Here is a 16,213-nt window from a genome sequence, read left to right on the forward strand (position 1 = left end):
GTGTCCGATTTAGGCGATTCTCACACTGCCCCGCATCATGCTGCATGTTGCGTGTCGACGCACCTACCTGCGGAAGTGCAGATCTGCATCATCGTGCGGGTTTTTCACATGCGTAGGGGCTTGTAGATTAACGCACGGCGGCTCTCATTTCATTCTAAGCCGTTCCAAAATCACGCGCGGCACTGCGGTATTCGGTGTGCTATACCTTGCGTCTCGCCCCGCACCTACGCGCGGGGGTGTATCTTTCTCCGCTTGTATGCCCGTGAGCCGCATGAACGCGCGTGGATGCATTTTCTGTGTGTTAGACTGTGCGTGTTTACTATACAAACGGAGATACTTACAAGCAACGGAAGAACACGCCTCCACACGCTACGCTGCATTATGCGGGGCAGTGTGAGAATCGCCTTATGGTAACTGGCTCGCCCCATTACATGAGACTTAACATAGCTGGAGCTACACTACACTTGACTACCCCTTCAGGAATACACGCGTCATGCTATAATGAATTAAACCTTTTTTGCAGATACTCCGACAGAAACCACATCTTGTGCACGGAACGGCGGTGTAGCACCGCCATACTGAGCAGTTTCATCTTACCCCCTATTCTATGCATTCCTACGTTTATGGTACGTATCCTCTTCTACCATTGACTTGCTTTTCCCAGTGTGCATGCCACTGCATGCCTAGCATGGTGACCGTTTTGACATGATAAAGCACAGCAATTCGCTGCGTCAAAAACGTAGAAATCAATACGAAACTTGATGAACGCAATAAACTACTGCTCTTAGCACCTTTGACGCAGTTATTCATTTAATATACGATGATCATAATGAGCAAGAGAAACATTAAAAGCCATCATAGCTTGCCGCTAGTTTAGAAATTTAAACGATAAAACTCTTAGTTAGCTCTGGAAGATTAAAGTAATTTATTTTCGACATAAGCTGTGCATTTCGTCTCCTTTGTGTTTTCATTTTTTTTCTTATTTGTTTTGTAAACTAGTAACTGAAAATAAGCCATTTAAAAATATCACAGAGGATCAGCTTCAGTAGAGCGTTGTCAACGCTGTGTTGATATCGACACGATGTGTACAGACACGCACCGTTCATGATAGTGTGTGTGTGCGTGTGTGTGTCTGTATGTATGTGTGTGTGTGTGTGTGTGTGTGTGAGGTATGTGAGGGCACCGGTATGGTGCATTAAAAGATATTTACAAGGACCCATCATCAGTTTTTGCCCTAATGTAATATTATGGGCCTAGCTTTAACTTAAATCTGAACATGCCTCTTATAAATTACTAGAAGTTAGTTTTTTCTGAATCTAGTAGACCCTTAGGGTCCGTTATTTGTCATGTTATTTTTGTTATTCTTATATTTAAAATATAAGGTTAAGCATGTCTTTATGGAACAAAATATTACCATATTACCTCCGTTTTTGTAGTTTCCAAGTATCCAAGTATCACTTCGCAAAATAAACTATTTTTTCTGTACCTTTATTAAAAACTTCTTCCCTTTTATTATTTTTGTCTCAAAGTCAGACAATGTTGGAAATAATCGCTGTATAGACTTTATAATAAGCTTTATTAGAAAAATATTTTGTTAAACGAGATAATTTCAAATTTTAAAGTTCCGTTTATAAACATTTGAGTTTAGCTTCTATCTTAATTTTGCAGAGAATTTTCTTAGGCCGATTAGTAAATATTTTAATTTGTGACGGATTTACAAGAGATTTAGGTCGTTTAAAGGTCGGATCAAATTTGTCCTTTCACTAAGAGAAGCGACACCCTGCGCCACCAAAAACCTTTCAACATGATTAAGCATAAACCTATCTATTTAACATTTATATCAAAACCCGAAAATCAGGGGCTCCCAAATGAATTAAATCATGAAATGTGGCACATAACCGCAATGAATAAATTAATTTATTTTATTATCTAGCTAGAGATGTGCTGACTACGATTTGGCTAACTGGCCTTTATTATTACTTGGTCTCGGAAAGTCCAGGGCCCTGTTTTATAAAGCTGACAATCCGACAAGTCGACATATGTCAAAAAGTGACAATCCTAAATTTTTTCTGTTTAATAAAACTGACAGGCGACAAATTTGTCACGGTGGAAAATTTACAAATATGTCGAATTGTCGCGACAATTCGACATATTTCTGTTTAATAAAACTTTTTGGGCGACAGGTGACAGGTGACAATTTGTCGTGAAAAACTTGTCAAATCAGCTTTATTAAACAGAAAATTGTCACGACATATTGACATATTTGTAGAATTGTCCGACAATTCTGACAGGAGAGTTACCCTCTGTCGCGAAACTATATTTTGAATTTTAAAGGAGTAAGAAAGTGTTTATAAAACACGCATTACAAAAAATGGTACTATCATCGAGCAGTGAAAGTCAATTGGGCACTAAACTTCCCAAACAGTATGTTTCTATTTTCATAGATAATCCCCAAAATACTTAGTTTCTTGTGCATTTCCATCACACGCGATCAAAACAAACAATCGAAGTTGCACTAGTGATTGATTCTTTCTTTTACTTTGTTAATATTTTTTCTATTCTACCCTCATTTAGCTTCATAAAACATTATTTTATTTATTTATTTATTTATTTATGTAATACAAACATTATCATGACAGGCACTTAACCTAATGCGACAATGTTAGCGTACAATCTTATAAGATAACAATTGATAAGCTACTCTTTGGAACTCAGCCAATGTGCATGCGAACAAATCCAGATACAAATATGTCAAAATACGACAATCCCACAATTGTGGTGACGTAATAATTTGACTGTGGTTTTTTGACATATGTCGAGTTTTATTAAACGCTTTTTTAAATGACAAATATGTCACGTTTTCACGGTCGATTTTTGACATAATTGTTACCTTTATAAAACAGCCTAAGCGCGACAATTCTACAATTTTGTCATTTTTTGACAGATATGTCGAATTGTCAGCTTTATAAAACAGGGCCCAGAGCTAAGTACTATACTTGTAGGAAAAGACTGTTTCTGAAATATATGAAGACATACATACATAATATCAACTATTTATTATTGTCAATGGCAAACAATGGTTAAGTATCTAAAATTTTTGACTGTCATTTATTTAATGCCCAATAACCAAATAGGTATATGATAGCGAATCAGCGAATACAAACATACACGAATACCTTTTATTTTATTTAGTTTTCTCGGCTTTGGCATTATGCTGAGGCGGAACCGTTTCGGCATACATTCATAATTGTATTATTCTGTTTCAATATGTGAAAACAATAAGTATGTCGAATAAATATTTTTTCTTTGCTTTTTTTCTTTTCTTTTCAAATAGTGAAAATCTAAATATCATATTAACTGTACAACACGTGCGGCTAGCAAACAAACAACACCTGCACTTGTTTACAACACACGTGGGAGGTACGGTAGTGGGGACAACCCTTACAAGACGGCGAGCCGCACGAGTTGTACGCTTCTTGTGTCGAACTCCGTACAGAGAACATCCAATAAAAGTAATCTAGGACAGTGAACCATCGTTTAACTGGCGCTATGCGTGCTCCACAAAGGTTCCTGTTACCTTGGGATCAGAGTACTCTAATCGTGCTCTAACATTATATTATTCTGATTATTATAAATATTGTTTAAACGAATGTTTACTGATTACGTATGTTCAATATCGAATATGATATTCGACGACTAGTTGGCACAGCTCTAAATCTATTTGGAATGTTGTATAGAATAATGAGATTCCATCATCGTTGGCGTATTTTGCAATTCATGGTGGTTTAATCAATCAATATAACGTTCTAGGTAATACAATTTCCATTCATAATTTAGTATTCGATGTTTCTGTTGTAAAGTAACCGAGTTATTACTGAAGTATTTTTTTTGCGCAGGTATTCGACATCCATACGGCAGTTGTTCTAGAACCATCTGGTCCAATGATCCTGTACCATGTTGACGCAGACCAAGAGGGTCAGCTGTACCAGATCAACTTCTGGGTCCACGCCGTTGTTATCAAGCTCCTACCCTGCTGCATACTGACTGTAATCAGTCTGTGGCTAATCCGAGAAGTGTACAGCGCCAATCAGCATCAGAAGAAGATAAGGGTGTACAACGCTTGCCCGACAAACAACAAAGCGATCAAGCGCCAATGCAAGGCGGACAAGAGGACGAATAGAACAACCATGATGTTGGTTGCAGTACTTCTTTTGTTCTTGGTGACGGAACTACCGCAGGGGATTATGGGGCTGATGAGCGGTGTCCTCGGGCGATGCTTCTTCAAACGCTGCTACGATCTGTTCGGGGAGCTGATGGATGCTCTGGCCCTGCTGAACGGAGCCATCAACTTCGTGCTCTACTGCTCCATGTCGCGTCAGTTCCGCATGACCTTCGGTCAGCTGATGTGGCGGGGTCACCTGTACCGGTGGCCCCCTCCAACAGCTTCCCACTCCGATGGGCAAAACACGTAAGTTCCATTTGACTACTTAAATTATTATCTCATCATCTCCCTAGCGTTATCCCATTTTCAAGGTGTTACCTAACCTGAAGCTTTGACCGGTCTGGATTTTTATTACAGAAGCGACAGCCTTAGTTGTCTTACCTTCTAAAGAAAAACCAGCCCAATACACATTTGGTCACATACCTCCGAAAGGCATTTCTCGGGAATGTAATAAAATTATTATTGTTTTCATTTAATTTGGAAAATGCTACACTGACAAGATGCGATTATTTCGCTATATACGGATTATGTATTTTATGTTGCTTTTGTTGAATAAGTATTAAACATTTGTCATCCGTATTTTTCATATACTGGTGAAGTAATATACTTGAAAGCATTGCAATATGTTCACATCAGGCAACAAAGTAACCTTTCATGATGCTTTCGATGAAACGTGACTCATATAAAGATGGAAAATATTTTTTATATTTCTTACTTTTAAAGTGAAAGTAATAAAGTCGTAAGGAAAATCTATCGAAATAGGTATATTCTATGAGTAATTCTTTTAATATATTTTGGTTAATAAAGCCTCATTTAATAAAATTATAACCTAACCTAAAGACCTAAAGATAAAACTCGCCTATCATGGAAGTAACAAAAGATATCTCTAAATATAAATACAAAAGGTATCTCATAATGAGATACCTCGTGCTTTAAACATTTGAGTATATAATTTATTGCAGATAATAGAATGCCCTCTGGTCTGCCTGTGGGGGTATATTGGCGCTCTTCTATTTTTTTGACATGATTTATTGCATTAATTACTTGGCTGGGCAAACGCACACTGGTAAACAGGCCCGAAGGTGCCATTTGGGCACGAACCTCGGCTCTGGGCGTCTGGGAAGATTACCTATATTTGAAAGAATTAATTAATCGACCCTAGTGGGTCGATAGCGACAAGCGCTGAACTAGGGAACCTCTTCTATTGTATCTACATACATTCTTATATATGTATGTTTCTAACAGTCATTAAACTGTCAGTCCCGGCTACTATTTATATAGTCGTTACATGAGCCATGCTTTGGCTTTTAGTGGTGTAATAGTAACACTGACACTAGGGCTGATCGAGGTCGGTTAGCGTATTAATTATACGTCATACTATTTTATGAGATAATGAAGTTTATTCTAATTTACTCAAGGCAGATGAAAAGAGTGGGCTAGTAGTACCTAGTCTACCCGATTTGTCAGTGTTTTTAAACCGCCAGAACGCATTCGATTCTGGTTTAGTGATAGTGAAGTGTATCAAAGACCATGAACGTTATACATAGAGATAGACTCCTTTAAATGTTTAAAGTCATGGGGTAGGCTCTGATGACTCGCAAACTCGAAATGAAGATTGAAGAAGAGATTACACGAGGGGCAATGTAGTGCTATGGGGGAATTAATGTACTTATGAATAGTTTATAAACGTTCAAAAGGAATATTTATCACGAAGGTTTTCTTCGAGTAAAAAGATCATTCATCAACCATCCCTCCGCCAACAGCCTCGATGAGTTTAATACATACATACATATAGGGTAGGCTGAGGCCATGGAATTCCACTTACTACGATCCTGACTGATACATCACTCTCGCTTAATCCACTCTCATCAAAGACTTCATGCATGCTCGCCGTTTTAGAGTACTCTTATTTATTCAAAAATATACACTGCAGTTTTTTTAGCTTAAACATCTTAACTTAACCCTGAACCATCTAAGTATCCCTTTCTCAATTCTCGTCACTATATTTTCTTTCACACCACAACGTTTCCTTATCACACTTTTTGGTATAATGTTTAAATTAAATTAGTTTATATCATTTAAATCCAGCATTAATGTCGTTTTGTAGTAATTTGTTAGAAGGGACATGTTTTTTTTAGTCTACGTTTTTTTTAGTATAATATTTACTACAGATAGCATAGATAACCAAGCTTCGAGCTTGGTCCATCAACTCTGTCTGTGAAAATAGACCTCTGGGCTCTGATTCACCTATGACAACAATTTCAACATTACTACTGAATCGGTTGATTCTTATGTAGATCAGTAGGGCTAACATGCGCAAAAATTTTGACATTTAATACAATGACGATATAATTATGTCGTTTTATCGATTGGAGCTAATATGTGAAACCAAACAAGTTATGTCGTTCTGTCAAAATACGAACAAAATCACGTGACACGCATGTTAGGAAAAAACAGACATTGATTTCGACAAAATTTATGTAATCGATCGATAATTTTATCACGTTGTGCACGTTAGCCCTGCAGAAATTTCTTTCAGAAGTGTACCTTTGGATTAGTCGGTTTCCTACCTAAGTCGCAGTGACTTTCATTATTTCTTCAGGTTACATAAGTGGGACGCAAGGAAAGTCGTATAAGTACATAAGTACATACCTCTATTCAAAAGACCCATACACAATGTAGATTAAACGATCATAAACTATGTTGGGCATGTGCTGGGCACAGGCCTTCCTCGCATGGAGCATATTCCACTACTTAATTCATTTTTTTTTGTTTCAGGGCAAAGTCTTCGATCCCGTGAGGAAGGCTCGTACAAGAGAAACATGCTAATATTTTACAGCAGTTTCTGTAAATAAAAGCACATAGACTATTATTATACGATTTAGTGTATTGTTGACGTCATCGACTTATTAAGGCAATTTGCGAAATAAAAATGTCCCTTCATTTCGGATTTTGCCTTTTACGAGAAGCACAAACAGTTTTGCGTGTAAGTGTGTATGTCTGTGTGTGAGTAGAACAGTCTAAATCTACAGCTTTCACGGCGTACGCTCGCCGGTCCCATCCAGCTTAAGCCTCGTCTTAAAAATAAGCCATGGGTACAAATCCACGAGGTCTAAATGCCCGGACGTTATAGCGCCGGCGGTCGTTTATGTCAATTTTGTAATTTACGCTATAAACATACTATACCATGTCCAGTGTTACCTCCATGATCCAGTGGTTGAGCGTTCGAATAGCGATCCGAAGGTCCCAAGTTCGAATCCCAGTGGGGATATCACAAAAATCACTCTGTGATTACTAGTTTGATTAAAACAGGCTGATCACCCGATTGTCCGATAGTAAGGTTAAGCCGTTGTCCTCGGTTACTACTTACTTAGTGATGTAGGTAAGTACGTAAGTAGTCGTTACATGGGTCATGTCAGGGACCTAGCGGCTTAATAATAACCCAGGGTTGATTACGTTGGTCATCCACCTTACAACCCACACGATAGAAAAAACGCTATCATTAAACAAGTTACTATGTCTTAATAAAAAAATATTTTTGTTATTTTCGTGTGTACGAAGCAGGCTGTAACAAACAACAGTATATGGCGTATGAAAAATAAGTATAAGTATATTATTATCATATACGATGTAATATTGATGTTGATATTAGCAGAAAGTAAACATTTTTAATCATATTTAAATAATTAGTTTAATATCAATGTGCAAGGAGTGACTGATATATTGACGGGATTCTAATATCAAACAGAAAGTAGGTCCCTAAGCCTAATTTAACATAAGTTCATGACTATTATTATCCCAATTGGACTAATCAGAGGTACCCGGTCCCTGTATAGGAAACAAACCTACTACAGGACCACAGTACTATCATTTTATTTGTATTTTAAAATGACCATCTTTATGTTGTTAACACTAGGTGTCCAATTAATACGCAGTATTCGTTAAGTAGTTTGAATATTGGTGTAAAAAATATAGTGTATATTTTTGTAATGTTACAAAATGATGTGTAAAATATAGATAGATAGGTAATTATTGTCTTCAGAAAGTTATATTAAATGCTTGCTATCTGTGGATGTGTAAATACGTACCTACTTAAAGTCGTCACTTACATTTGAAGTATTTTATACTATATTTTATTATATATATTTTTTCTATTCTACTGGTATAAAATGTCGTACGATAAAATTGATTCGAAATTGTGTATAAATGTTTAAGAAACTTAATTTCTTTGCGATAACTTTTGCTTTCATTACTTAAAGAACTTTTATACTTACCAAAAATTTGAACTTTGAATGATTCTAATGTTGTTTTGTGATATTGTTAATCTCATATTTCTTTCATAGACTGTGTATTACATTAAACTTTACTACACGTGTAACTGTACTTATCTTAAGCTATTACTTAAATATAATTTAAGAACCAGATCAATGTTTCTCTTGTACGTGAGTTATATCGCATTTCTAGTCTTAAGTAAGTCAATCCCAAAGAAACGGCTCATAATAATGAATCTATTGGTATTTTGTATTGTACATATCCTTTTGTAAATAAAAGTTTATATTACGTGCTATGATGGACGGTGCAGTTTTAATATCTTATCCCATTTTTATGTTTGACTTTAACAGTCTTCATAGCTTTTATCCCATTTTGTTTGCTGCTTCTTTCAAAGCTCCATTTCTTTATTAAAAACTTTTATTAAAAAAAAACAATGGAACGTCTGGAACTTTAGAGTAAGAGAAAGAAGGAAAAAATTGAGCGATTACGAAAGTTGTTTGATTTTGAATTGATTCTCTCGAGAGATAAGGTAGGTAAATAATAAATTAATCCTATTAGGTATGAAAAATGGAAATGGAACAGAACAAAAATATTATATCGGTACGAAATAGACTGACTTTACAAAGTTGCATTTGAACCCTGTATTTTCGAGTCGACGGCGAAGATAACAACTAATAAGTACCTACGAAATTACGAAATCGGCGAAGGTTGTTGGTAGGACTGGCAGAGAAAAACCTTATCCTTAAAAAGGTTTAGTACTATCTACTCTGAGCCGGTGTGTGTGTATGAAACTATGATGAATGTGGAGGAAGCAAGAGAAGTGTGTGAGGATCGAAGCAATTGGAATTCCATGATCTCTGCTTACCCATTGGAAATTGGCTTAAGTTTATGTATATATGTGTACTAATACTTATATAATACTTAAATATGATAGAGAATTCACCCTAAATAAAGGTAGGCATAGGATTCAAAGACACAAAGGACAATCGAATGGGGCAGGATTTTGTCTACACTTGATAATATCCCCCAGGATCGCCATTCCTGAACACAGTCAGGAAAGGATTCATGTATTGAGCCACCTAACAAACCCATCAAAGTTAAAAAAAAATCCTGAGAGATTTAATTAACTAGTAGGTAACACTTCTCATAAAAAAAAAAATCGCAACATCTCGCATGTTTATGTTTCATAAGGATTACGAGAAAAATATCTTAATATTTTTAATGTTCCAAATTCAAATTTTAAATTAATTTCGGAAAAATCTGATATACGTCACAGCACAGGCTTTGTCAAATGTTTCGAAAATGTTTAAAAAATTATTATATTTAGCTAAGTGTAAAACTACACAATTTTATGGGATCCTAAATTCAGGGTAATAGCGCCACACTAACTTGGGGCCATGATCACCCTGAACATCGGCCCTTGAAATAGTGTTGTAGGTAGCGTAAAATCTCAACTCTGAAGGTAAAATATAAAAGTAGGTAAATATACCTTCTGTAGCTGTAGGGCATTAGGATTATTTGTGTCGTAAAGTGATAATACTGGGAACTCCACATTCGGATTAGAACTAGAGGTTTCGTAAGAAAATCTGCTTTCCATGAACGTAGAAACCAATTATTTACCTAGTATTTCATAACATGTGTTTCAGACTTAAAACTCGTATATGAATCATAATAACAAATCTCTAAATATACTTACTTTTTAGTACCTAACATAACATTAGCTCACGACTATATCCCAAATTGGGGTAGTCAGAGGTACATCGATTGGAAGATGAACTAAGTACCCACACCGCACCAAGCTTTTTGTTAAAGTAACGTGATAGGTGATGGTGGAGTAGCACCAAAACTTTTGTAAGTATACTAAGTAAGTATACTCACAAAGGTTTATGGGAAAATCCGGAAAGCTATTTACTGAAGTTTCTCGGATAAAGAACTACTTCCTGCCTAGACCAAAGAAGTTGAAAATTTATGTAAAATGTATAACGGAAGCAACAGTTTCTTTTTTTAAATAGAACGAAGGCAATCTAAGTTTTGAACTCAGTTTATAGGAAGGTTAATTCCTTACACGTGTCAAAAGTACGTTAGTATTACACGTCATCGAAACGCCACGTATCAAAACCATGTGTTGGACGTTCTCTCCAAAAGTTGAGTTTCAGGAATTTATAGCTAATGCGCAATTAAAATAAAATATTTATTTATATTTCGTTCACAAATATTTTTATAAATTATGAATTAAAACGTAAGTTTAATTCATGCCAAATGTAATACGTGCGGCACGCTGGGTGGTGAGGATGGTATCCCGACGTACCGGCAGAGTAAAGGAATGTTTGGTGATGACGATGACAAATTACAGGCAAGAAGCAAGCAGGAATATATATTTGGGGCAGCTTTTGAAAATACCAGTTCTGGCCAGTCTTCGGGTTAGGTGAGCAGATTCTGAGAAAAACGGAACGCTAGGTAATGGTGAAGTATGTAGTCGTTACATGAGCCATATAAACCTTTGGTGTCTCATTAATTACCCTGACACCCGGGTTGATGAGGTTGGTCATAGATCTCGCAACCCACATGAGAGAAGTAGTTTTAATTAGCCGCTTTGCAAGATGTATGTATGCTCCATATATTATCTAAAGCCTCGACAGTATTCTAATATAGATAAGTACCTACTTTATGGATCACGAATGACATTCAATACGGAAATACAAGTAGGTATACAGAGTGGAATTCTCTGCCGTCTTCTTTATTTCCGAATGCATATAAGGTGCTTTCAAGGCCAGAGTGAACAGGCACTTTCTGTGCGAGCGAGCTCCATCTTAGGCCTCGTCATTGCCTTCGGACAAGTCCAGACTTAGCCTCACGGTCAAGAGCAAGCCCATCAAAGTAAAAAAAAGTTGGTCATTATGCAGATAACACCATTGAAAGGGAATGTCAAATCTACGTTTCTCGTCGTCAGTCAGTGATTGATTTCAGGCATTTGTATTAGTAAAATAGCTGTCGATCAAAGCTCTACGTTATTATATAAAGTCGTGTTCGAAGTTTGTAATATATCTGGTACATGTCACAATATGTAATACATCATTAGACATGTCAAGTACGCACGAATGAACAAAATGTGTGACCATGTATGAACTTTGTTTTTGTGAGCAACTAACTAACAACGAACATCAAACTGTCCATACGTTTATTGTTAATTTGTTTGTTGTACGAAATACTCGATATCTTAGTTGAACTACCTATGCATATCATATTAGACGAAATATTATCGATTTTATATAGACTGCTATCATATATCTACAGGCAGGCACTGTGACAAACCTTATTTATTTATATTTAACATAAATTTACTACTACCGTAGATTGAAAATCAGCGCTCAAAAAATGGGACGCAAAGATACTGTTAACATAGCGACGTTGACAGTACTTTACCTCAGTGCGCGATTAGGCGCCAAACTGGCACACGGGGAAGTGCATGGTAAAAAAATTGGAAAAATAGAAGCTCAAAGTGAAAAAAGAAGGATGGAACATCATATTTATAATAAGTAATGACTGTGCATTTTATCATAGTATAATCATTTTAATTGTCGCAGTAAAGCCCACCAAAATTATTATTTTAGTTAAAAATACACTAAAACAAGTACTCCCGGTATAACCCAATCGCGTTACGAAGCACCACGCGCTACTTTGTATAGCTAAACAAGCGCCAAGTTTTCGCCGCATTTTTGTATCAAGCCCTGTATCTACGGTAGTGGTAAATTAATGACATTTATATATTGAGGAAGTCAGAGGTACATCCATCGCAAGATAAAGCAAGTACCCACGCCTCACCAAGCCTCTTTCATTTTTAGGTTTCGTGGAATTTCCAATTGACTGCACGAGTTGCTTAATTATTTTGGTTATTATATGCCAGAAGCCCGTGTTGCTTTATGGAAAAAATGAGGAAAAAACAGCGTTACAGCTTTAGTCTCCGAAAACGGATGTGGGCCACATTTTGGAGAATTCCCCATGGTAAGATTCCTTCGTAAATGTAAGTATATTCAAAAAAATCAAGAAAAACAAATTCAGAATTCATTTGTTATGTGTTGAAATTTGAAAAGACCATATTTTGATGAAGACGTCGATTTCGATTTTTAAAATAAATCCGTTAGGTTCAACACGCAGTCTAGCACTTATGTTGAATAATTCTATTTGAATAAGAGAAAGGCTCACTACCTATAACGTTGGTCTAACAGAAAGCTCGAAGAGGTACTTAGTTCATTTTGCGATGGATGTACCTTTGACTACCCCAATTGGGATGTAGTCGTCAGCTTATGTTATGTGTTTTTATGTAACTTACAACTCACATCCTAATGTGAGTTTCACACATCATAAAGGAAGTTTCTTTAACAATAAAAGGTTATTGTCTTATTGAAGTGGACGAAAATTGATTTAAATCGTATAAAGAAAATTAATACAGTTTAAGCTAATGAAATACACTTTCGAGACTTAATTTATTAAGAATGGTATAATATATTATGATAAGATCCTTTAATAAAAGTAAGGATTGTCGTTTACCGAGACACAAACTGCCATCTATGCGACGCCATTAATATTATTTCCTCTTTGTAGTTTAATTTCCCGTTTTCACGTAGAGGTCGCTACTCGTTCAAAATTTTTATCACTCGAGGTTGTTAAAACATACTTTATATCATTTTCTTCTGCTATTTTTTATTTAGCATTTTTCAATCTACATCTGAAAAAAGAGCATGCCCTTAATACTTCCATCTTATTCCGTTTTGCACGAACCTTAGACCATGTCTTTACTAGTAGGTGCAATGTTGAAGTGGTCACGACATCTTAATACAGGATCTATTTTAACGTCCAAAATACCATCTTTACCTTGTGAAATCGAGATTTCGAGACATAATGGTGTTGGACTTGAAAAAAATAACATTAATAAATAATAATAATTTATTTAATTCACGAAACATGTCTCATATGTGTTAGTAAACTTATTCTAGATGTTAGTAGCCTTATCTAATATTAGAACATTTTCTACGAACATTGGTCTTACGACTTAAAGGATTCAATTGAGTCCTTTTAAACGTTTTAAATTCGGAAGCCTTCCATTTGGGCATAATTTTAAAAGTGTCCTTTTTTTTTTTTTTTTTTTTTTTTTTTTTTTTTTTTTTTTTTTTTTTTTTTTTTTTTTTGACGTGACTTATTGTAGATTTGCCGCAGATGGCATTAACTACTTGGCCGGACAAATGGGGAGCGCTGAAGGCTCTCACCCGGTACAACGTTTAAGACAACAGGCCTGAGGGTGCCCAGTTGGGCGCGAACCTCGGCTCAGGGCGTCGTCTGAGAGGAAAAATATTTAAAAGAATTAATCGACCCTAGTGGGTCGATAGCGATAAGCGCTGAATGAGGGAAATCGTCGACCACGCCGGCGGGGTCGGTATCGGGGTCCTGAAGTGTTTGGTGTCGCGAGCTGATTGGCTGCCTCTATGGCTAGAGTAATCGGGTCGTCGGGATCGTATATTACGTCCTTCGGACGCCGATACTTTTCAGTACCGTCCCTAAGCGGGATGTATTCGGAAGCCGCAACTACCAGGGGATTTGGGTGGTGCGGAGCAGAATCGAAAAAACGTTTGGAAGCTAATTTGAGCCATTGGGCAATGGTTGGCAGACCTAGGTCAATGTGCAGATTTTCATTGCGAAGGAACCACGGAGCTCCCGTGGCTTTCCGCATGAATTTAAAAGTGTCCCTGACCATATATGACGTAAGTAGATTAAACCAACAAAAAAAACGTCGATACATAATAACATTCAAAGGTATATCATCATCTCCCTAACATTATCCCGTTATTCACATGGTCCGTTTACCTAACCTGAAGATTTGACAGGTCCGGTTTTTTACTGAAGCGACTGCCTGTCTAACCTTCTAACCCGTGAAGGGAAAACCAGCCCAATACAGATTAGGTCACATACCTCCGAAAATGCATTTCTCGGGAATGTGGGTTTCCTCCACGATGTTTTCCCACTCCGCTGAGCACGTGATAATCGTTTATGATCCAAACATGAATTGGAAAACAAATTCGACACATTAGATTAGGCTTGTTGCTGGATTCGAACCTGTGACCTCAAAATGAGAGGCAAGCGTGGGCTACCACGGCTCTTACATTCAAAGCTATATAAATATATAAAAATAACATTCAATTGTAAAACGAATAAATGTATTTCTAGGAAGAAAATGAGTTAAAAGAGAAAATTAATTTCTATAAATAGAGCTATCTCAGTCCAAACATGACTAACAAACAGAAAAAAGAACCTACTGTTTTTCTTCAGTGAATGAACTATTCAGTTGCCTATTCGGCAACTGATCTTTGTTGATTAAGCATTTAATTCTTGTTTCATTTCCCAATGCTTATTGATGAATGTGGAGGGCCAAGAGAAGTATGTCAAGATCGAAGCAAATGGAATTCCGTCTGCTTGCCTCGGTGGGAAATAGGCGTGAGTGTAATTATATTCAAAGTACCAGAAGATTGTTTGATTGACACTACCTAAGTATATCTTGTACCTACGTATATCTAATATTAAAAATGTTGAAAGTGTATGTGTGTCCGTTTGTTTGCTGTCCGTCTTTCACGGCCAAATGGACCGACGAATTGACGCGATTTTTTTAAGTGGAGATAATTGAAGTGATGGAGAGTGACATAGGCTATTTCTGTCTGTCTAGCAGCCCACGCCCCTAAATGGGGGGTATAGAGCGTTCCGCAATTTTCAAAGCAGAATGCTAAAAATTGGTATGCGCACTATTTGTGACTAATAAAAAAATCCCGCATCATTTTTTTTGTGGATTTCTGCCCCCAACCTCTTTATAGAGGGGAGGGACTGAAATTTCATATGGGGCTTTTCAAGGTAGGAATTTAGAAGCTAAAAATTGGAACCGCTAAAAGTTGGAATTTAACGCGTGCGAAGCCACTGGCAATATATATCATAAAATTATTATGAAAGTCCATTGTACTATGAATCACAGTTTACAATACATTTTATTATTAAAATAAATTGTCTAGAGCCGTCATGCAAAATTATCGTTGTGCATTTAAACCAAAAGTTTCGCAGACAAATTAGTTAATAGCAGACTAATGCCTTCGCTGCAAAATTACTTAAGTATAATTATTATCGAATTTGACTTATAACTTTGAGCATAGTCCTTTGTCTTTCTTGATGATGAAAGAAAGGAATATATTTTTTGTTATTTTAGAATCGTCCTTATTAAAATATATTAAATTTAGAAAGATGGCTACCATTGTAGGTAAGAGCAAGTATATTCCCAATATCGCGAAATGGGCAATAAATGTGTCTGAATTACGCATTTGTTCGCCAAAAGTTATGGAGCATGATAAAACAAGGGGGTTTATAGTCAGTCAATACTGAGGGCAAACCGAACTTTGCCTCTAGCGGAGGCAATAATAATCGTTAATTGCTGCTAATTTTGCTTGACTAACTTAGCAACCGAATTTTATTTATTACTTCTTTGTCTCATTGTCTGGTAGGAAAGTACCCATATTGACATGGTTTTCTTTAAATTTCTTTGGATATTTTTAGATTGGTTAAGTCCACTTTTCCTAATCTTGGCGTGTGTCAATACAAAGTAATATTTTATATTTAAGCAATGGTTTGAAGACAGTTGATTTTATCATATCGTCTGTTAAATAAACGATGGTAGAAGTAACGCAACTA

General features: G+C 36.4%; 2 protein-coding genes across 3 annotated transcripts in view; both read left to right on the forward strand.

The window, feature by feature from the left end:
• The window catches only part of LOC126374375 (G-protein coupled receptor dmsr-1-like), a 71,050-nt gene extending 62,324 nt beyond the window's left edge, over positions 1-8,726 (forward strand). The window contains exons 5-7 of the mRNA XM_050020990.1: positions 524-626; positions 3,897-4,468; positions 7,001-8,726. Coding sequence (XP_049876947.1) covers positions 524-626; positions 3,897-4,468; positions 7,001-7,022 — 697 coding nt within the window. The 3' untranslated portion in view covers positions 7,023-8,726. The remainder of the gene's footprint in view (positions 1-523; positions 627-3,896; positions 4,469-7,000) is intronic.
• Positions 1-16,213, forward strand: part of LOC126374477 (ejaculatory bulb-specific protein 3-like) — a 401,847-nt gene that overhangs the window by 32,662 nt on the left and 352,972 nt on the right. The window lies entirely within an intron of this gene.

Source organism: Pectinophora gossypiella, chromosome 17 (assembly GCF_024362695.1).
Source record: "Pectinophora gossypiella chromosome 17, ilPecGoss1.1, whole genome shotgun sequence".
Lineage (NCBI taxonomy): Eukaryota > Metazoa > Arthropoda > Insecta > Lepidoptera > Gelechiidae > Pectinophora > Pectinophora gossypiella.